The sequence below is a fragment of the Phaenicophaeus curvirostris genome, chromosome 10 (genome assembly GCF_032191515.1).
Source record: "Phaenicophaeus curvirostris isolate KB17595 chromosome 10, BPBGC_Pcur_1.0, whole genome shotgun sequence".
Taxonomy (NCBI): Eukaryota; Metazoa; Chordata; class Aves; order Cuculiformes; family Cuculidae; genus Phaenicophaeus; species Phaenicophaeus curvirostris.
The window spans coordinates 27338246-27361108 of NC_091401.1; the positions used below are offsets into that span (position 1 = coordinate 27338246).

The following is a 22863-nucleotide window of genomic DNA, read 5'->3' on the forward strand; positions in this document are numbered from 1 at the left end:
TTTTCTTAGATCCCATTTTTCAGACCAAGGCAGCCACATTTCAGCAGCTTTCCTTTCACAGGTCAAGCCAATCCAGTCAAATCCGTCACTTCTTACAAAGGGAGCATAAGCAGGTGTCCCTGACAGCTTAGGAACTACAGAGAATGACTTACTTCCAGGGTAATAATAGGGTCAAGGATACCAAACTACACAGAGCCTTCATGCAACCAAACACCCGATGCCCACTCGCCCGTGCGCACACAGGCACAGAGACGGGCAGCGGCGGCAAAGCCTCTCGCAGGGCGACACGTGTGGATGCTGCCCCTGCTCCTCACCCTAAAGGCTCCCTCTCACAAGATCTCTCTCCAACCCCACATACTCTGCTTCTGTCTCAGGATGGTGGGGGTGTGGGATTATCTCACAGGAGTATAGAGGACAGTTTAGACATCATTAGCCCCTACCTAGCAAGGTCTCAGAGAGCACTCTGAGAATGGATGGACAGCAGCCCTGAAGAGCAGGACTTGGGGTGCTGGGGGAGGAGAAGCTCAACATGAGCCAGCAATGTGCACTTACAGCCCAGAAACCAAGCATGTCCTGGGCTGCATCCAGAGCTGTGGGACCAGCAGGGAGGGAGGGGATCCTGCCCCTCTGCTCCACTCTGAGAGACCCGCCTGGAGCCCTGGGCCCAGCTCTGGAGTCCTCAGTACAGGGAGGACATGGAGCTGTTGGAGCGAAACCAGAGGAGGCCACAGAGATGATCTGAGGGCTGGAGCACCTCCCGTACAAGGACAGGCTGGGAGGGTTGGGGTTGTTCAGCCTGGAGAAGAGAAGGCTGTGGGGAGACCTTACAGCAGCTTCCAGTGCTGAAAGGGGCTCCAGGAAAGCTGGGGAGGGGCTCCTGATTAGTGAAAGGCGTCTCTACCCACGGCAGGGAGTTGGAACTAGACAAGCTTTAAGGTCCCTTACAACCCAAACCATTGCACGATTCTGTGATTCCCACCTCTTCCTGCCCAACACTGCAAAACCCAGGCATATGCAATTACACGCACATTTACAGGCACAAACACACTTATTTAATCCCTCAGAGTATTGAGTGACCCAAAGCACCATCACATCCACGGAAAGAAAGGCAGAGCTTGCCACAGCTTCCCACCAATGCTCAGCTGGGACAAACAAAAGTACCACAAATACATTTCCACATCTTTGTTTCAAACACAAAACAAACATCTAGCTCAGCCCTGCAAATGTGTAAGAAATTCTTTGGTGCTATCGAAGGCAGGAGTTCAAAGACACAAGAAAACCCTCTCCAGCTTCGTTAATTATAAGGCTGCCAGGGCCAGATTATTATTCCAAGGGATGTTTGACACTGCAAAGGCACAGAATGCCTGAGCAGCCCTGCAGCCCCAGATAAAAGCACCTCAGAATGCTGTGCTTGCTGTGACATCTCCCTCCAGGATAAACAAGACTTTCTCCTCCCCCCTCCACAAAAAATGCACATTCTTCAGCGCAGCCAAGACTACAAAACCAGGAGAACAGCTCTGGAACAAGCTTCTCTGTTATCTCAGAACTACCAGCTCTCCCACTTCAGTCCAAGTTCTCTCCTGGCAGGCCTCAGAATCAAAGAATCACAGAATCATTAAGGTTGGAGATGACCCGTAGGATCATCCAGTGTACCCATCAACCCAAGCTCACTGTGGCCATTAGACCATGTCCCCAGAGTGCCACAGCCACATGCTTTTTGAACTCCCCCTGGGATGGAGACTCCACCTCTGCCCTGGGCAGCCTACGCCAGGGCTTCACCACTCCGTCAGTGAAGAAATTGTTCCTAGTATGCAATCTAAACCTCCCCTGGTGCAACTTGAGGCCATTTCCGCACGTCCTATCCCTTGTTACTTTGCAGAAGAGCCCAAAACTGAACACTAACACCCAGCTCACTGAACAGTCCTATAATCCCTGTGCCACCAAAAGGTACAATTACTTAACACTGAGTGCAGATCACTCAGTTTTGCAAACTTATTTAATTTACCTGCACTGAGAAATATGTGAGGAACAAGTTTCTCTCCCTGGTAAGGGTATCTGTATACCTCTTCCCTCACACGCAGCATGCCACACAGGGAAGGCATCAAACGTTCTGCTGTTTCCATGCCTGCTGTTAGAAAGGCACACACTTAAAAACAAGAGCAGGAAATCGTTCAACTCACCACCCTGCCTTGCTGAACCCTTGTTCTCCTCTCTGCTGTCCATGCACAGCAACTCTAGAAACAGCAGCCTCCCCAGAACCAACAGCACTGCCCAAAGAGAGGGTGGGAAAGACAGAACGTACACCAGCACAGAGGAGTCATCCAGCAGTTCCCCTCTCTCTAATGTTGCTCTTTTGATTAAATCTTTACAGCCCACTCCCTGACAGGAGCTGCTGATTACATGTATTAGAAACCGATAAATACTATAGGATTATAGCTGCTAATTAAACTAATGGATCATCTTCAGTTTCCCAGTTCTTCTCTGCCAACATGAACTGCCAAATATCTCTAAAGAAAAGGGATATGGAAGCAAACATCACAAACGAGCCAGTGTCTTCTAAACTTCTGAAAACACTTAGTAGATGATATAGCTCACTGCAAAAATCTTCAGGAAACAGATTGAGATGAGATCTTAGTGGGAGGTGTCCCTGCCCATGGCAGGGGGTGGGACTGGTGGTCCCTTCCAGCCCAAACCATTCTGTGATATAAAAATTGCTATTGCTGTCCCCATGGAAGGGCACAAGGAATCTGTAAGAGTTCTGGCATCCCACATACCTGGTGGATCTATCGGCTCCTGCAGGAAGGGGTAACAATCATTTGTTCTATTTGGTCGGACAGTTTTTGTCTAAACACTCCATCAACAACAAGTCCTTACCCAAGATCTGGATAGTCAAGGCAGATGTTCAAGGTGGATGTTATGAAAATGCCAACCTGTGGCCAGCTCAGAGCAGGACCCAGGGCCAGTGCTGACTGCACAAAACGTCCAACTGCAGTTCTCCCCACATGTGGGCAGCTCAAACACTTCATCACTGCACAATCAGAATCCAGAAAAGGTTTGAAGGTTTTATCCTTGTTTAAAGAACTCTGGAAGAAAGCCAAAACAGAAGGACTTGTTGATCTAAGTGTTTTTCAACTCTGGAATGTAGTATGGCTTGACCAAGGGCAGTCTCATTTATGGGAGGACAGAGGCTGCAGACAGGCACCACCTCGGCTGGGCTCATCTGCCTCATGTGAGCGCTGGCTTTTGCACGTGTACGTTGCTTATGAATCCTTGTTTCTCAATAGCCTTAACCTGCTCTAGGACAAAGTGAAGCTGACGGGAAGGAATGCAAAAGTTAGAGACGGGCAGGGGATGTCTCCATCCCTCAGTCTGCCTGTACAAAAGCTGTAAAGGCTCAGTCCCAGAAGAACCACAGAGCACCCCAGGAAGAAAGGCAAGCCTGTAGGAAACCAGTCCTGTTCACTCATTTACAACTTACTTTCCTTGAGGAAGGACTAAATATATTCCTCCAAACAGGTCACAGATGTGTTCATCCAGCAGTCCAGCCTGACTGGGTAGTGTCCAATGCTGTCCAGGCTCGAACCAGGCTGATCCTGGCTTACACAGCAGCTGCAAATCTGCCTGCCATGCAGATGAATCACAGTTGTGGCTTCTCCTCCCATATAATTTCATTTCCAGTTCCAGCTGCTTTCCTTCCTTTCTCAAGAAGCTGTGGCCACAATCAGAACACAGCCGTTCATCCCTCAGCTATTGTGCAGTGCTTCAAGCACCAGGCAAGGCAAGATAAAGACACCAGATCCTGCACAAATTGGAAAGGGCAGAGGTTGCAAGAATCAGGAAATACAAAGAAAATCCACTAAGGGAAAAATGCAGGCAGCCTAAATGAAGAAGAATTATTATCCTTATTGCTGTAAGAACACAGCTACCTTGGGAGGGAAAGGATGGAAAAGGCATCAAAGTTCCTGGTGTGAAGGCAAGATAAGCACCAAGGGATTTACTCTGCATATTTGCATGAAGAAGAGGTGGGTTTCCATTTTGTTTTATTTCAAGGCTTTTACATGTATAAAATAAACTTAAAATACTCTCAAAGTGAGAGATGTGGCCTGTAGTCGAGCTGCGATGGCAACAGGTTTGTAGGTACCTCCCCAGCCACAGCAGGGGACCGTGTCAGTAATCCAGCATTCAAGTCCCATAAGAAACATTCGGCTCACAGTGTCCGAATTTCCTCACTAACTTTGCACTCTCTCTTTTCAGTTCCTCAATGTGAGCATTCAGGCTCTCCAGGACGTGCTGGGATCTCAATTCTTCCTCTTCCAGGTACCTTGCAGCTATGGATCCAACTGAAGCTGTAGGCAGGGGGCTCTAAAGGGAAACAAAGGGATATCAGGTATCCTTCAATCCAAGTTTCAGCTTCTGAAAGGCTCTTGTGTCACTTGCCTATTCAGGCAGACTAAGCATTTGGCTCTCCCAACAGGCTCCAGCCAACAGCAAGAGCCTCCCAAGCCTTTGCCAATGCTACAGGGAGTACTGTTGGTTGCTCAGCACACACAACACTCCTACTCCAGCCGCTTCCCTCTTCAAGGCACTGGGGATAGAGCTGAACAGAAACAAGCTCTCCATGTGCCTACACAACAGCTGCACTTCACAGGTGGAGCTCCAACCCCAGAGGTATCAACAGGAATTAACCATTTCCTCAAGGGAACTGGGGCCTCACTTCGATTACAGCCCCTCCACGTCAAACACTGAGGGGAACATGCAATCACAGTGACTCTGGAGAAGGGCATTAGAAAATACCAGGGGTTCTGTCCTGCATGCGCCAGTGCAGCCTCACACTTCAGGTCTACATCTGGCTCTTTGTCTTCATAAAAAATCTGTGAGCGGATCCTCTTACAATATGGGTTCCAGGGAAGGCAATGAAGGGCCAGACCAGGCCCACGCTAGGGATCTCTCTGTTATCCTTTATGTACTTCCACTGCTTCCCAACCATGTCCCCAAGTGCCACAGTCACATTTTTTTCACTGCTCCAGGGATGGAGACTCCACCACTGCCCTGGGCAGCCTCTGCCACAGCTTCATCACTCTGTCAGTTATTTTTTTTTTAATATCCAATCTAACCCTTCCCTGGTGCAATTCGAGGCCATTTCCTCTTGTCCTATCACTCACTACCTGGGAGAACAGCCCAGCACCCACCTCACCACAACTCGCTTTCTGGGAGCTGCAGAAAGCGATGAGGTTGCCCCTCAGCCTCCTCTTCTCCAGGCTAAACAGCCCCAGGTCCCTCAGCCACTCACAGAATCCCTGGGATCCAGACCTTTCACATATCCGTCGCCTTCCTCTGGATATGTTCCAGCTCCCCAGTGTCCTTCTTACTCAGCCCTCTACTACAGACCCACGCCAAAAGGCAGGGCAGAGCTCTAACATAACAGCAGCAATTCATGGCGCACACTGAAGCACAGCACCAGGTGGAGAGCACCCTGAGCCTGTGGGATTAGCTCACCAGTTACACCGCACACAAGCCCTTCCCCAGAGCTATGAAGAATAACTACACGGTTCCCATTGTCCAGGTATGAACCATCAGCAGCGGTTTTGCTCCGTTTCACATTCACTGTTTGCCTAAAGAATCACATGCACCATGCAGCCAGACCACACATTCAAAATCCTGTGTCCTTTGCCAGATGAGATGCCAGCTGCATCCTCAGCTGTTGAACTGCCACCAGTAACTATACCCCTGCTTACCAAAGGGGACTGCTTAGATGCTTCATCTGCAAAATCTTTGTTGTTATCCAGCACATGGAGCACAGAGTCCGTTCCCAGCAAGGCACCCAAAGCAAGTGACTCCGAGCAGTTCTCCCTGCCGGTCTGAGTGGGCTGCTCATCCCTCTCAGGAGTCACAGTTCCCATTTCAGCAGCGCCGCATCTCTGGGGCTCTCCTGGATGATGCTGAAGAGCCCCATCAGGCTTGTGATGTTCATCGTGTCTGAGCTGTGCTTCCTGAGTTGTCCTGAAAGGCAGTTTTGAATACAATGCTTTGACAGCTGGCCTCTTAGACATTGAACTTCAGCAAAATCTCACAGGGCTAACAATTAACAGGTTACTAATGGTCCTGGCCATCCAAGCTGGCTCCTGTTTCCATAGGACTTCCAGATGCACATCCAGTCCCTAGGGAATTCCCTCACTATCCTGCTGATGTAGATACTAAAGACTACAGTACCTCATTGCACAGAAGTGCAGCCACCTGTGATAACTCTACTCCCCACACTGACAAGAACACACTCTGATGCTCAATCAGAGAAAAAGGCAATGGCAGTCAAAAGACAGTCATGCTCGCTGGCTTCGCAGAATGCAAACCAGCTGGGACTACAAGCTATTGCAGCATTAAGGCAGGTTCCAAAAGGGTCCTTTGTGTTCTCCCACACATACTACATGCTGGAGACAGATACTATACACGAAGCATGCCATTAAAAACCCACACAACCCCATGCCTTCTGCTCCCCTTCACCATAAGAGGGCAGTATCCTTGGAGTAACGCAGCACTTACCTGCACTGCACATCTTTGGCCTTGGGCTCTCTGTTTTCCATCAGTAGAGCAGGGCGCTCAGGTCCATCCCGGCAGTCCTGTTGACTGAGCTCCAGCTCCGCTCTGGCCTCCGCTAGATCCTTCCGCAATTGCCAGTTCTCCAACTTTAATTTATTGAGCTCGATAGCAGCGTCTTCACCATGAGTTCTTGGGGTGACATCTTTTCCCTAGAAGGCAGAGAAGGGCTAAAGTCAAAACTTCTGATTTGCGAGTCCCCATAGTCAAACCCAGAGCAAAGGCTGGCAAGCAGTTCCTCAAGGCATATCCACTCATCCCAAATTTCACTGGCAAAATCCTCAAGGCTTTTAGAAGAGCAAATCAATTCTATACACCTTATTGTGTCCTCATCCAGACACGCCATGCTGATCTGCCTCTCTCACCACTGGATGCTTCTGAAGGCAGGAACATACAGACAAGGAATAGTTCAGATGTATCTGCCTCTGGCTTTGGGACAACAAGGACTGTGTGACCTTGAGTTGTCCTCTAGCTGTATATCCTGAGATTCCCTCACTCATCTCGGCTGAGTCTAGGCACGCTCAGACAGCACCCAGTACCCTGTCTCTGTCCGAGCAACTCTCTGGCTATCGGAGCAGTCGGCTCCACCAGACACTGCCTGCAGGCATAAGGGAACACAGTACAGTGGCTCAGCTTAGGATGAGAAGCAACCGTGCTTCCCAAGAAACTACCTTTCACGGGATCTACCAGCAAAGCTGTTAGCAAGAACACTTCTAGATCCCCTCACTCCAATTAGCAATGGTAATGACTACAAAAGGCTGTGCATATGCCTCCCCACCCACCTTCTCCATACTACGTTGGATATCGTTTGCATCATTCCTGCTCCTGTGACATTCCCACTTCTTTTTGCCCATTCTATTAAATTTAGATGCTTAAGTCGTTCTCATCACTGCTGTCTCTAAAATGGAAATGCAACAAAACGTACCAAAGACTGTGGGCCAGACCCCATGGAGAAGAAGCCTACGTAAGGGCTCCGATTCCATAGTTCCCCTCACTACTTTATGACTGAACACGATGCTCACTCTTTCTGGCCCTGTTTCCCCACTAATTGCCTCTTTTGCTTCGATTTTAAGTTCATTGAACTCTACCTAGCACTGTGAGAGGCCTGGGCAAAGACGATTCCTGCTCCCAGGTAGGGAAAAATGGGGGTCCCTTTCCGTCTCTAACACACATCTCTAGCGCATCACATTATGCTTTTTCCAGCATCTCAGAGAGATGGCAGTTTTCCAGCTTCAAGGTTCCCAGCTGGGCCAGAATTATTTGACGAAACTGAGGCAAACAGCAAGCTCAGAAGAAAGAATACAACACAACGCCCACAACACCCTACAGGCATTTTCCACCCTCAATTCAAGTCTGTGGCCATGAGTCCTGCAGAGACCCTACAGAGACCTTGCAGAGCTGTTTACTTTTGTTTTAAACCATATTAGCATGGGTGATCTCAAAGAATTCTACGGGATGCCAGTTACAGGTTTGAAAAGAAGCAGGAAGAGAGATGTGGCGAACACCATCAATTAGAAGACTTCATCAGAAGGGTCGCAAAGTTGTTTTTCAGAAGCTGAAGAGAGAAGAAAACTATTAATGTAGCTAAAAACTAGCGAGGTATCCCGAGCCTTCAGATCCCTTAGAGACACAGCAGAAGAGCCTCCTTCCTTTTTTACCCTGTGCTCCACCGCTTTCCTCTCTGCTCCTCCCAGCTCTGCTCTCAGGCGTTGCTCTAGGTACGATGTGCTGACGCTTGTAGATGCAATTGCGACGTCCCGCTGGAGTAACTCGTGTGTCAACCTGGAGATTTCCCTTTTCATCCCTTCCAGCTCATTGCTGTAAGTTTTTTCAGCTTGAGAGAGCTGCTCTTTCAGCTGAAGGAAGATATGCACACACCACCCACAAGCTTTAGAAGAGGTTTCAGCAAAGATGCAGAAGTTTTGTACACAGTAACATGAAGTCTGAGTACAGGAAAACAAAAAGCTCTATCTAACTAGCCCTCTGTGCATGCTTGTCCTTCTTGATTGAAAACCACCTCATACCAATCCTTTTCCACACCATAAATTGCTGACAAGGCACAAGTTACGTGCTGTAGAGAGCTCCAGAAAGAGCCATAACCAATCAAATCGCAGTCCCTGTAGTTCACCTCTCTACCTCCATGTCCAACAACAGATTCCCAAGGGTTTACCAAGGTAACACTTCCATAACATAACCTTGCAATCTGCCACTCCACCTTCCTGAGCCAGAGAGGGAATCTTTAAATAGCTCCAGCCAGCCTTTGCTCCCATGAATTTGCCCTAAGTCTTTTGAATAGCTGTCAGCTTGTAGCAACTGAAGCTATCCATGGCAAGCTTCCACAAGCACAGGGTAAAAATACACCTCTTTGTTTTCATAACTCCATTTGATGACCACAAGACCCTGGATTATGAGAGAATAATTGCTCCCTATTGACTTTCAACATGACAGGCACAGTTTTATTTTTAGTACATTCAATCTCATTTATCCCTTCTCCATTTTGATAACTCTATTCCATTCAGCTGTTCCTTGTATTAAAAACACTCCATCCTTCTGGTCATCTTTTCCCATATCTTATCTTGTTTTATTCCACCCTTTTTGAGCTGATAGACCTAAACCACATATAATATTCCAGGAGGCGCACTGTGTTTATTCAGTGACATAACAGAACACCACCACAGCATCATCTCTCCCCTAGCATTCCGTTCCATCAGCTGGATACATTAACCACCCAAACCGCCAGGATTTTTCTGCGAATTACAAGCATTTTAGAAAATTGAACCAGATGATCTCTGCCTGGCCATGCAAATATTACAGGAATGGTGATTTATCTCCGTGTCACCTCCATGCCTCCCAAGTATACAAAATAGAAACAACCATAATAAATCTCTCTTTCCTCCCCAACTGCAGGAGATTCATTTATTGTGTAGCTGTTTAAATGTGTAACCAAGCACACATTTCTGGCAAGACCTGCACCTCTGTACGTTGAGAATAAAGGATGAAGAGTTTTCATAGGAGGGAGGATTTTCACTCAATCCCAATAAGGTTTTTCTTCTAACAAGGCTCCAGTGAGAGCTCTCACAATAACTGATTTACACCACTATTAAAAGCCAAGCCTTTTGGAAGGTCGGTCTCCCTTGGGCGCACAGAATCTTGCTAGGGTGAGGTCCTCGTGGCAGATAAGCTGCCTCCTTTCTTCTAGCCCCTGAGCTCGTCTCAGTAACAAGCCAGAAACAAACTCCCTTATTCACAAAAGGACTAGAACACATTTGAAGCCCTGTCTGAAGTGTGACAGGATATAGTACAGCAAAACCCATTCCCTCCTTGTCCTTCATCCTGTTGGAAACCTGTATTAAGCTTAAACTCTGGATCCCAGGCCTTAATTTCCGTGCATATTTGCCCCTCCAGCATCAATTCAAGTATCTCCACACCATAAAATCCTGCATGAAGCCAGGGTAGGTGTAAGAGAAGCTCACGAAGTCAATCACAGCCATGTGCAGAAACCTGCAAACCCATCCTCTCAGCTCCTTCCTGCCCTTCAGCACTGCCTCCCCAACACCCCTGGCTTTGATCCCACACCCAGCTTTGCTAACTGTGCACCGGCAGTCTCTGCAGAGGAACGAGACACGCGGGAACGGCTGACTCCATAGGGATCTTTCTTTCCTTGCAGGAACAAAGGGGAATTACCTTTTTAATCTCTGCCTTTGACTCAGTGTGGTGTTCTTCTACTGACTGTAGCTCTTTGATACTCGCATTCAGCTCTTCACTCAGCTGTACACACAACGCATTTGAGGACACCAGTCTGGGCAAGAAAGGTAAAAGTACAGATTAGAACACCCCAGGGAGGAAGACACAGTCAGAGAAACTCTGACCTTCCAAGCAGTCTTCCATGTCTGTCACAACAGAAACCAGACTCTCAACATGGGTAAGCTCCTTACCAATCCTTTGTCTTTTTTTACCAAAACCATTCCAAGAGACCAGGAAGCTGATCCTAGCAGACAATAGCTGTGTCTTCTTTGCTTCTTTACCACAGTAAGGCCACAAACGTCCCACGCAAACATTAGTTTGGAAACCATAAACCAGGAGAGGAAGACTTGTTTATACTCCTTACTTCACAGTAAGGTCCAGATCTGGTTCCTACTCACTGACTGCAAAGGCTCCGTAGTCTGCTCCCAGTGAGGGTGCTGAGCCTCAGCAAGCTACAACACCGAGAACACCCACAGTGTGCAGTGAAAAGCAGCCACCAATTAGCAAAACGCTCTCACTAATAAACTGCAAAATGAACAGCACTCAATTGCTTCAGCCCTTTGATATTTCAAACAAGCCTACAAAAAACAGTGGGACCAGTTAACTTGATGAATACGATCTAGCAGGTATTGTACTGTTATCCCAGTTTCACTGCACATGCAGGGAATGAAGCAGTTGGCTACCTGTTCTCCAGGTGAGTCACCTCTGACTGCAAGTGCTGTTCGTTCTTCTGAGCATTTTGCAGCTGCAGCAGCGCATGCTCCAGCTCCAACCCTGCAGAAGACAACTGCTTCTCCCGCAAGCGATCCTCCAGAGCCCTAAGCAGAAACACCAACTTTAAACTCAATTCACTAATGCAGGGAACAGCCACCACCTTCTTGAGGTAACAGTTGTGTGTGCACTGTGAACATGCAAACCAGTTTCATGTGGGATGACAGACCATGCTCAAGTTCAGGCTGACTGAAAAAGCCAACCTGAACTAGAATCACAGAATGGTTTGGGTTGGAAGGCACTTCAAAGCCCACCCAGTCCCACCGCCTGCCATGGGCAGGGACACCTGCCACTGGACCAGGGGGCTCCAAGCCCCATCCAGCCTGGCCTTGAACACATCTAGGGAGGGGGCAGCCACAGCTTCCCTGGACAACCTGGGCCAGGACCTCCCCACCCTCACAGTAAAACATTTCTCCCTAAGATGTCACCTCCATCTCCCCTCTTTCAGCTGGAAACCATTCCCCTCGTACTATCCCTGCACTCCCTGATCAAGAGTGCACTTGTACACAGCACTTGGGAGGAACCACAGGTACCATTCTAAGTATCAACAAACGCTGATCCAGATGCATGAAAACACTTCTACCATCTTCAGTGGAAGAACATGGAATACCAGTATGGATTCAAGAGCATAAGTACTGGTGAGGCACGGGTGCTACCTGATAAGGACTTCTTTTGTGAGAAGAGATTCTGTCACCCTGGCCAGCTCTTTCTGTAACTGTTCCTGGTGCAGTTTGGAGCTGTCACTGAAATCTTCCTGAGACTGCAAGGTGGCTTTAAGTTCCATCTTCTCATCCTGTAGCACCTGCACAGGAAGGAGAGAGAATGACTGCTGCAAGATGGATCAAATTCATTTGTTGTAACATGATGAGAGGTTAATCAGACTTTTAAGAGACCCTTGGAAATGCTGCAGAGCACCTCATGGGTACAAATCTCAGAATCCCAGAATGGTTGGGGTTGGAAGGGCCCTCTAGAGCTCATCCAGTCCAACCACCTGCTAAAGCAGTGTCACTTCAAGCAGGTTGCACAGAAGTGTGTCCAGGTGGGTTTTAGCATGTCCAGAAAAGGAGACTCCATACCCTCTCTGGGCAGCCTGTTCCAATGCTCCATCAACCTCACAGGAAAGAAGTGTCTTCTCATGTTCAGAAACCAGAAAGCCAGCTTTGAAGCCAATGGGAAACTTTACAAAGGCTCTAGATGAGCTCTGGGATGAAGAGCCTTCCTGCTACTTATCACAAGCACTGCTTTACCTTCAGTTTCCTAACAGGTCCTCCACTGACCTCTAACATTTTCTTGGACTGCCTTAATTCTTCCTGAACTCTCTGCTGATCTTCCAGAATTATCCGATTGTTTTCAGTCAGGTCATCCACTCTCATGTGAAGCCTCTCCACCTCCAACTCGTTGGCACAGATGGTATTGTTGGCCCTCTCAAGCCTGCTGGTTAAGTGCTGGATTTCGGAGCGGTTAGCCAGCTCCACCGACTCCAGAAGCTGCTTCCGATTGGCAAGCTGAGTCTGCCAAAAGCAATCAGTGTGCATAATGCTACACTACAGAAAACACCGTTATCAAAACTACATTCAAACCAACTGGTGATTTCTTTGTGTAAGAAGCCACGTTCTCAAAGGAAGCAATACTACCTTCCAGGGAATTTGGAAAAGGATTGTTCCAGGGTTACATGATGGATAAAATTTCTGAAGGCAAACAGAACTAAAAAGCCTCAAGGGCCCTGTGATTGCAAAACAGAATCTAGGCAATGAGGCTCTCAAACCACTCTGAGTGTGAACTGCCTAAGGACAAAGCTCCCTACGATTTTTGCTCATTAACCTCAGGGTACACCAGGAGAAACAGCAGTGTGCAAGGTTTGCAGATATCACACAAGCAAGAGAGCACCCAGTCGCTAATCTCCCCACCAGGACATAAAGCAGCTCTTAGTGCAAAATGGAAAACACACACAACCCCCAAACAGATCAAAAAATGACCTGGTTGCAGCAGTCAATTATGGTTTGCTTTATGTAGCCAATACCTGGTTCTGACGGCCTGCGAGAATGCTCGCTTTGAATGTCCCTTTGTTTGAGTGACAGACAAAGAGAGTTATAAGAAGCACACAAGTAGCAAGCACTATATGGGCTATAATTTATAGGCACAATACTTTATTTCACACCATTTCTTTCTACCTTGCTAGCTGGTGAAATTTAACAAGCCAGCTCTCCTATAAGCTTCTAAGAATACTCATTTTATCTATTCCCTTTTTGTACAGCACCTTATAATCTTTAAAGGCTGAAACAAAATATTTCAGCAGTCCTTTACTTGCAGCTTCTCAAAGTAGCAATTCCTGCCAGCTTCAGGGTCACCACATGCCTTGATTTGCCACCTGACGCATAATGCCTCGTAACTGAGAGCACTCCAGGAACTGTGCGTTTGGGAGACCATGGTATAATTTTGATTACAGCCTTTTCATTATTTCAATTGTCCTGACAGAAAATGTAATCAGGAGGGGCAAGAGTTTAAAGCACAGCCTTTTTCCACCCAAGACAACAGAGTACCACACTGCCTGAATATTTAATTGCTGCTTTAAGAAAGTATTTAAGCCATCTCTTATTTCCAGCCACAGAACATGCAGGAGAGCACAGAATTCCAAGTTTCACCTGTTGACTTTAAAGGCTGCAGGAAGGTGCTCACCCTGGGTAAGAATGCCAGGCTTCCCTGTGCTGCACGGGAAGATAGGAGGGGACACCCGCTGAAAGAACAGAAAGGGGAAGCACCCCATGGTCACAGATCTTGGCTTGACCTTGTACCAGAGAAACAACCAAGCACACAAAAATACACAGACACACCCAAGGCAAAAATCTAGCACTTTTGTGCTGGGCATTTTAAATAAATTGAGGCTTTGGGCACTCTGTTCACAGCACCCATGCACTGAACGCATCCGCACCGCTTAGGAAAAATCTCCACACATTCCTGTTTCTCTGCTGCGCATAATCGGAGTCCCCTGCGATCCGGCTGCTAGTCTGCACTCCAAGGACACAGCTGCTCCCAGACAATGGAGCCATCAATGATAACAAAGACAGCAGAGAAGCAAGACCTTCTGCTCAGTGACTCTCACTGCATTTGTAGATATACCAGTGTCAGCCTCTCACACAGCCCCCGTAGGAGCCAGCTTCAATCCTATCATCACAAGCTTCCTCCTTGCAGGAGCTTCCACTCAAGAGCGACTCAGGAGCCCATTAAGTGTAAAGTCCCCAGCAAGAGCTTCTTATCAGTGTCTGCTGTGATTGTGTCAGTGTGACTTCACGGCTGTGCTCTGGGTCAATTCATCTGCTGTGGTGCTGCTCACTCCCCGAGCGACTGGCTGCTCAGGAGCAACAGCCCCACCACTTGTCAGCTTTAAGAGACTTTTTTTTAAATAAAAATGGGGGGAGAGCTGAAAACTGGTGTTACTTCAGCGCTTCGCAGAAATGTCTGTTGTAGAGGAAAGCTGTTTCCCAACATCGTCCTTGGGGCTGGACCTACAGAGCAGATCTTAGCTACAGGCAGGTACACAGCTCTGAACTAGACAACACCACGTAACAGCAACTTTAAAGCGTCATATGCTGTGGGCTCTGCCTCTAAGGGAAAGTTGCACCCTACTACTTCTCTACTAATTAGAGGGGTAGAGGGGGGCCGGGGGGAACCGCACGAGGTACATCCAACCTCTGCTGATAGACTACAGATCTTTTTTTCCACACAAGTACGCATTACTCCACTAGGACGTTAAAAGTCCTTCCAATAACAACCTGAGCTAGATTTGAGCCTGAGTGATTCCATCAGCCTCTCCCTTCCTCCCCTCCCACCTACTGCCACAAATACAACAAAACTTTCAGCAGGCATTAATGGTACCTGAAGGATCTCAGACTGCTTCACCAGCGCCTTCCTCTGCGACTCCAGCGATGCCACCTGCTGCTGGTAAAGCAAACGCTGCTTCTCCCAGTCAAGTGATTTTTGTCGGAACTCCTGCAAGGACAGCAGGGGTGGCTGGGAGCGATACGTCTGCACATCTGACAACTCTAGTTCCTATCCCTGTCTGCTTTCCCTCCCCACCATATCCTCGTGCACCCTTCCCCGCAGCAGGGAAACCATTAGCCAGTCATCGGATGCACCAGCTCAGCAGTGTAAAACCCCTCACGCACTGTGTCCACTGTATTTCTTTCCCTCGCGAGTTAAAACGCGTCAATTACTGCTGTTTACAAATGCTAAGTGCTAACAGGTTCATGGCTGGTTGCATGGATTTGCTGTCAGAGGTTTAACAGTTCAGAATGGCTTTAGCTTCCAAACATACTGCCACCACAATCACTAGGATGGCAGGTATGAGCTACACAATTTTAATGCTAATCTCTGCTCCAGAAATCAGACACTGCATCGGTCAGGTGTGTTTGCTAACTGCATCTTCAGGGGACAGCAGAAGAAAACAGAGTGCAGTTGAGCTCAGCACAGCAGAAAGATTAAAAGATGAGACAGGTTTGAGAAGTTGCTTGACACACCGCTCCCTCCTCCTCAAAGAAATGAGATGACAGCCTCACCGCACTGGAATCTGTTCCATTCACATAATTGATTACCCTTCTAGCACCTTCTTCCTTTCATTTAGTCAAAGAACAAAAACAGCCGCATAATTTACCCTCCGTCCTAACGTACTAACGAAGGAAACTGCCTTCATTACACAAGCGGTTGAGATGAGCTACACCTGGAGAGCAGATGGAAAGTGCTTTTTAAGCAGGATTCATAGCCCATTTCCTACTTCACTATTCAGTCACCAGTGAAGCCCAGAAAGGCAGTAATACATCCAAACTCAGATTAGCACTTGCTTTCTCGCTACATACCTCCAGCTTCCTGGTCAGTCGGCTCATCTCAAATTGGTCCTCCCCTTGCCTCTTGCCGGCTTCTCCTCGAGCTTCTCTTAGATGTTTCTTCTGCAGCTTCTCATAGCTCCTCTTCAGCTTAGACAACTGCAAGGGATACAGCAAAAAGACAGTTTTGTCCAAGGTTCAAGGCAAGAATTACACACCTTTGAAAGAAGGTACACAAAATGGCTTCACACAAGCAATTCTCTTCATCAAGGCCACACAGCTTACAAGCAAACTCTTCCAGTTGTATGATGAGCCCATTGTGCCAACAGGATTACAAAATACAGCTAGTTGTGTGAGAGTAGCAAGACACCACTGAAGGCTGGGGAAAGGTCTGGGGTCCAGGGGTTCTGGGGGTGGCTGAGAGACCTGGGGCTGTTCAGCCCAGAGAAGAGGAAGGGGAGGCCTCATTTCTCTCTGCAGCTCCTGGAAAGGAGATTGTGGCGAGGTGGGTGCTGGGCTCTTCTCCCAAATAACAGCTGGTAGGATGAGAGGAAATGGCCTCGGATTGTACCGGGGGGGGATTTAGAGTGGGGGATATCAGGAAAAATTCCCTTATTCAAAGCCATGGCAGAGGCTGCCCAGGGCAGCGGTGGAGTCACCATCCCTGGAGGGGTTCAAAAAACATGCAGACGTGGCACTTGGGGACATGGTTTAGCAGGCATGGCAGGGTTTGGCTGATGGTTGGATTGGATGAGCTTAGAGGTCTTTTCCAGCCTTAGTGATTCTATGATCAGTGGCTCGAGTTAGACCTTTGCCTTATGACTATTACAACACAACTGCAATATTGATAAGATGGAGATCATGAGCATAAGAGCATGGCATCCGTCCCATGGGTGGCTCCCAAAGTAGGAGCAGGCAATGCCCCTGGCCACTCTCCTCACGCAGAGGGGCACACTGCCCCTCCACCGGGTGGCTCTACACATAAGCAAAATTTCTTATCCGATTACAACCGTAAAGCTCAGGTGGGAACAGGAACCCTTCTGCTTAGTGACAGAAGGAAAATTTGAGAGTTGCCACTACACATAATATCAACACTACTTCATCTGTCATTTTCTGCTTAGATACACTGCGTATTTCACAATGAGTGGAGAATGCCAGCAGAAAATATCACTCCTACGCCTACTGCTAGAATGCTAAAGTTGTATCAGAAACAGGAATGAGGAAAAAACCCTTGACATTTAAATGACCCTCAGTGCAAATAGTCACCTGCCGCTCACACAGGATTTTACATTTGATGAGCTCCCCTCGACTCAACAGTTAAATAAAAAGTTCCCAAACAGCCACATGAATTTCAGCAGTCATCATTCCCACTTTAGTGACAGAGAAAGCTGAGCCCACAGATGAACAGAAGGACTGCGAGAGTTAAAACTGTCTGATTCAAGACCTCATGTGCTGGTCACAGAAGGTTCTCCAGGGCCCAGAGTCAGCGGAGCACTCGAATGTGGAATTGTTCTTAGAGCCAATGAACACACAGCTTTTGCCAAACAAGTCGGAAGATTACAAGTTCTCACAACAATCTCAGTGAGTTGGACACTTTATCTGTAATTTTACTGGTAATGGTGGTCAACTGAGACAGAAAGACTTCCCCAAGAAAACTGACAGATATTGGAGCTTAATGTCCTTGTATTAACACTGTGTGGGTCAGACACAAACACAGAGAGGCTCTGGCCACAACGCTGTATTTCAGCCTCAGCAACTTAGGCCGATCTGGCAACAAAGCACAGCTCTGCTTTGCAGCTCATCCACAGTTCCAGTGGGAACATCTCATGAATGGAGACTGTTAGTCATACTGAATAGTAAGGTGTTTCAAATGAGGACAGATGCCTTCTGTCGTCAAAGTGGAGCCTACTGAATTAACTGGTGGCTTACAGTGAGCAGGAACTAAGCTCATCCCTCCAGAGAAGACAGGTCAAGGCTCTGCTAGTTGTTCACACCATTTAATACCCTGCTGCCAACAAGTGGAGGCAGGCTAAGAGTTAAGGCATAAAGGTGGAATGCTGTTACACCACCTGCAGGACATGGCACACGTACCACCTTGTGGTGAAAGAGAAGCATAGAATCAGAGAATGGTTCTCAAGAGGGAAGCTCTCATTTGTGAGATGAAAGCCCTGCAAATACTTTCAAAAAGTGTTTTCTCAGTAAACTTAGTTTTTATTATGTGCACTAAGAACAACACTCCCCTGCCATGGGCAGAGACAACTCCCACCAGACCAGGCTGCTCCAAGCCCCATCCAACCTGGCCCTGATCACCTCCAGGGATGGGGCAACCACCACTGCTCTGGGCAACCTGGGCCAGGGCCTCCCCACACTCACAGCAAAACCATTTCTTCCTAAGACCTCAGCTCAATCTCTCCTCTTTCAGCTGAAAACCGTTCCCCTCATCCTGTCCCTGCACTCCCTGATCCAGAGCCCCTCCCCAGCTTTCCTGGAGCCCTTTTCAGCACTGGTAGCTGCTCTAAGGTCTCCCAACAGCCTTCTCTTCTCCAGGCTGAACAACCCCAACCCTCCCAGCCTGTCCTTGTACAGGAGGTGCTCCAGCCCTCAGATCATCTCCGTGGCCTCCTCTGGTTTCGCTCCAACAGCTCCATGTCCTTCCCATGCTGAGGACTCCAGAACTGGACCCAAGACTCCAGATGGGGTTTCACCAGAGCAGAGCAGAGGGGCAGAATCCCCTCTCTGCTGGTCCCACTGCCTTGGATGCAGCCCAGGGTACACTTGGCTTTCTGGGCTGTGAGTGTACATTGCCAGTGCCCATTCCCATCTCTTGACCTCCTACAATTCAAGTCAGTCACACCACTGCCCTTTTATAATTTCACAGATGCTGAAGAAGCAAATTGCTGTCTGTATCCACGGCGTCTTCAGCACAAGCACTGTGTTGGCCAGGACGGGTGAACCCATGAAATCTTTGGAGGAAACTTCTGTCAAGGTCTAATACATGAAAACTGCAACCATGCCTGTATAACACATCTCCAATCCAACAGTTCTCAGTCATCAAGCTCCTCTGAACTGCCAAAACCAGGCCTTGTGAAGCATAAAAATATTATTTTGTCTACACCCAATGCTCTTTTTTGTAAGAATATGAGGAACAGAAGGTTTTAAAATCGCAGCATTTAAAGAAAAGCAAAGAAGCAAAGTATTTCACCCATCAGACCATGTGCCAACGGGGGACTGAAAATCAATCTTTGCTTTTGGACTCACCTCCTCCTGAAATTTCTTCAGCTGCTGTTCGTATTCTCTAACCATCTCCTGTTTGGCTTTTTCCACATCTTCTAGCTGCTGACGCAACATGGCAACCTGAACCAAGAGTTAAAAAGCAACCAAATAAAAGTGGACTTTACTGTCGGCAGGCACTGGCATTAGCTCTCATTTCATCACTACACACTGCTATAAAGTGGTAAATGGCTACTAAAGGATCATAATCTTGAATGTTTCAGCAGGGTCACTCGCTATGAATCAGGTTAAGTCTATGTCTCAATCCCTGGTTGGTGGGGCCAGAGTTGTTTCTGTTCTGGTCTCGTGTTTGGAGCCAGTTTCTGGCTTTCATTTTTGGGGATGAAGCTGACAGTGTGGGCTAATGTCAAAAGGCTATTTCTACCCAGTCCTGCATCAAAATCTCCACAAGAATCATTGTGATCCCAAGCCACCTACCAAGGGAAAGAAGGGCCATGCCATTATCCTACTGTGCTTGGTGAAGCAGAGACTCCAAATAATGCATGGAGATGAGAGGGATAAAGAAACAGGGCTTTGTAACCCACGATGAAGACTGACCTTACATTGATGCAACTACTCTCATGACTCTGGCTTTTCTCTTTCCCCCCTCCCTCCCTGCCCCGCCACCTTTTTCCCATGCCCAGGCCAGAGTGGCCACCCTTCTAACTGCAGGTCTGAGGACAGCAAGCCGACAAATCAAAATCACCACAGAAAATCATGAATAAACCAAAAGCGTGAATGTCCCAGAGTGACTACAGCCTCAGTTTACAGCTCAGTTTTGAAATAAACGTTCACTTGTGGTGGTAGGAAATATTTCAAAAGTGTTTTGAGAGAACATAACCGATAACAACGATAACTTCATGATAAAAACGACTGCTCTGTGGCTCAGACTCCAGATTTACTGACTTGGTTACAAAGACATTACTTCCAAAGTTCTGTGGACCAGCAGAAGCACCTGACCACATGAACAAGAAGATGCAGAGTTCTTGCCCCACTGCTGCTTCAGCCTGTCACGTCTCAAATTTGCTACATTTCACACCAAATTACCAAAAATTACAGCAGTACTTGAGTAATTTTAAGGATGTAGTACAGTTGAACAGGCATCCAAAAAACCCAACTGATGGCTTTTGACCCAAAAAGTCAAAGCAATTTCTTCAGAGAGCTGGCAAAACAAAATTTGAGGCGGTACCTCCTCATTTTTCTCCTGTAGAGCAGCCCTGACAGAAGAAAGCTCCTGCTCTTGAATGCTTAGACAAGCTTCCAAAGCCTGCGTCTGTCCTTCCCACTCAGACTTCTTCTGAGCCACCATGATGTCGATTTGCTTCATCAGCTCCTGCAGCTCAGCCTCGCAGGAAGTCAGGAATCCACCACTGGAAAGGAAAGAGCTTCATGTTGCAAAGTAGGAACAAGCCAGTGTGGATACAGCACCCCACACCAACACATCCAGAGCAGCACAAAGGGACCCGCTCACAGAATCATGGAAGGATTTGAGTTTGAACAGACCTCAAATCCCATCCAGCTCCACCCCCTGCCATGGGGACACCTCCCACTGCATCCGGGAGCTCCAAGCCCCATCCAACCTGGCCCTGATCACCTCCAGGGATGGGGCAACCACCACTGCTCTGGGCAACCTGGGCCAGGGCCTCCCCACACTCACAGCAAAACCATTTATTTCTAAAATCTCATCTCAGATCTCCCCTCTTTCAGCTGAAAACCGTTCTCCTCATCCTCTCCCTGCACTCCCTGATCCAGAGCCCCTCCCCAGCTTTCCTGGAGCCCTTTTCAGCACTGGTAGCTGCTCTAAGGTCTCCCCACAGCCTTCTTTTCTCCAGGCTGAACAACCCCAACCCTCCCAGCCTGTCCTTGTACAGGAGGTGCTCCAGCCCTCAGATCATCTCCGTGGCCTCCTCTGGTTTCGCTCCAACAGCCCCATGTCCTTCCCATGCTGAAGACTCCAAAACTGGACACAGGGCTCCAGGTGAGCTTTCACCAGAGCGGAGCAGAGGGGCAGAATTTCCTCCCTCGCCCTGCTGGTCCCACAGCTCTGGATGCAACCTGCATACACAGTGCTATGCTTGCAGAGAAAGGCACTGGACATGTACACGTTCACCCTGCTCTAACACAGCATCTCAGAAGCAATACGCTCCCAGCACCTGGCACAGACCTAGACCAATGAAGGATAGTTTTGAAATCCCAGTGGGAATAAGTGATCTACACACGTTAAGTGCAGGGATTGTCTTCTATTCAGAGATAAACATGAGCACTTATCCCTTTGTCTCTGCTATCTAAATAAGCATGTCTCATCCCTATTTTGTATTTGCCTTAATTGCTCTCCAGGCAGAGTTACTTTATACCAAGTTTCAGTCACCAGAGAAATTTTACAGCCAAGCCATCCGCTCCTGAAAACAGAAGTTTATCACAAATGCAGACAAACCCCTAAGTGGAGGGGGCTGGATGACAAAGTGATAATGAAGAATAAAACATTCGCAATCCATCAGGGAGAGTGTGCTCCCTAGCGACATTGCCGTTTCTAATTTGGTGCAGTAATTATTGAAGCCAATTCAACCAACTCCTCTAAAACTTCACAAGCTGCTAAGCTGGGGACAACACAAAGGCTCACAAGAGACAGCCTGAGAGGGCAGTGAACTCCACGGTGATCTTTACCCCTTTAATTCGCCTGTCAAATGGGAAGCACTGAAAAGAAATGGAAATCAATAGGTTAAGGGACTGAAATTTGTCAGTTCCCCCAGAGCATATCCACACTTCACAACTTGGCACATTTTCTATAGGGAAAGAAATACTTCTTAAAGGAGCCAAAATCCGTTAAATTTGAAGTTCACTCTGTCCTGTGACTTAACCAAAAATTAGCAATTCTTACGGAGAGCAAGAACATTTCCTACACAGCATCTGCTGATCTAAAGCTAAGTCTAGATGTGACTTTTGCAATCGGTTATCTGTAGAAGAGGTGGTACCAGTAAACCAGAGTCACATTCTCACAGATGACTATGCAAGTGGCATCAGTGACCTTCCCTTTATGCTTGTTTAACACATAAACCACTTCTTTCCAATATTGACACCACAGTCTCTCTGGGATCCAAAAGTCCAGATATTTTCACCTAAGACCGAGCACGAGGGATTCTTCAGAGATGGATGGGACTGCATTTTCAAAATGAGGAGAAAACTATGTTTCCAATGAAATAGATAACAAAGTCTCATTAACTTAGCAAGGCTGCTACAAAAAACATATTTATCCACACCTTTAATTACTACTGCTCCTGAGGCTAGAAAGCAAGAAAGGCTTACAACAACAAGGTAAGGTTTTCAGGAAGATGCAAAATTAAAATTTTAACAACTTTAAGACCCAACAAGGGATTACTGTGAGGCCAGCTCAGCCAGTCACTGTGGCTGCACCAGCTGATGGCCAATGAACACTGCAGCTGTCCACCAGCAAACAGACTCTAAAGCCCTTAATAAGGCAAGGGAAGCTTTGTCTGAGACCAGAAGATTTGATTCTGACTAAGAGGAAAGAGTAGAACTTCACCTGTTTCACATGTTGCCTGTATTCTGTTGCATACGTACCTCCCCTGCTTGTTCCTCTGCATTCCTTCCAGCAAGGCCTCCATCCCCAAATCCTGGTGGCTTTCACATCAAGGGAATGGCACAAAAGCAG

General features: G+C 47.7%; 1 protein-coding gene across 6 annotated transcripts; it reads right to left on the reverse strand.

Annotated features, from left to right (window-relative positions):
• Positions 1-3937: 3937 nt before the first annotated feature.
• On the reverse strand, positions 3938-22863 carry CEP63 (centrosomal protein 63). Of its 6 annotated transcripts, XM_069864720.1 has the most exons (13): positions 22773-22863; positions 20383-20563; positions 19182-19277; positions 15957-16082; positions 14980-15093; positions 12384-12617; positions 11763-11908; positions 11019-11153; positions 10276-10390; positions 8250-8447; positions 6538-6743; positions 5736-6000; positions 3942-4362 (listed from the first exon to the last, which is right to left on the reverse strand). In XM_069864720.1, exons 1-13 carry the CDS (start codon positions 22814-22816, stop codon positions 4183-4185), a joined length of 2040 nt encoding a protein of 679 aa, XP_069720821.1. In that variant the 5' UTR covers positions 22817-22863; the 3' UTR covers positions 3942-4182. The 6 variants fall into 6 exon arrangements, with proteins under 6 accessions (XP_069720823.1, XP_069720825.1, XP_069720826.1 ...); XM_069864722.1 differs by lacking the exon at positions 11019-11153 and having other exon boundaries at positions 3938-4362; XM_069864724.1 differs by lacking the exon at positions 12384-12617 and having other exon boundaries at positions 3939-4362.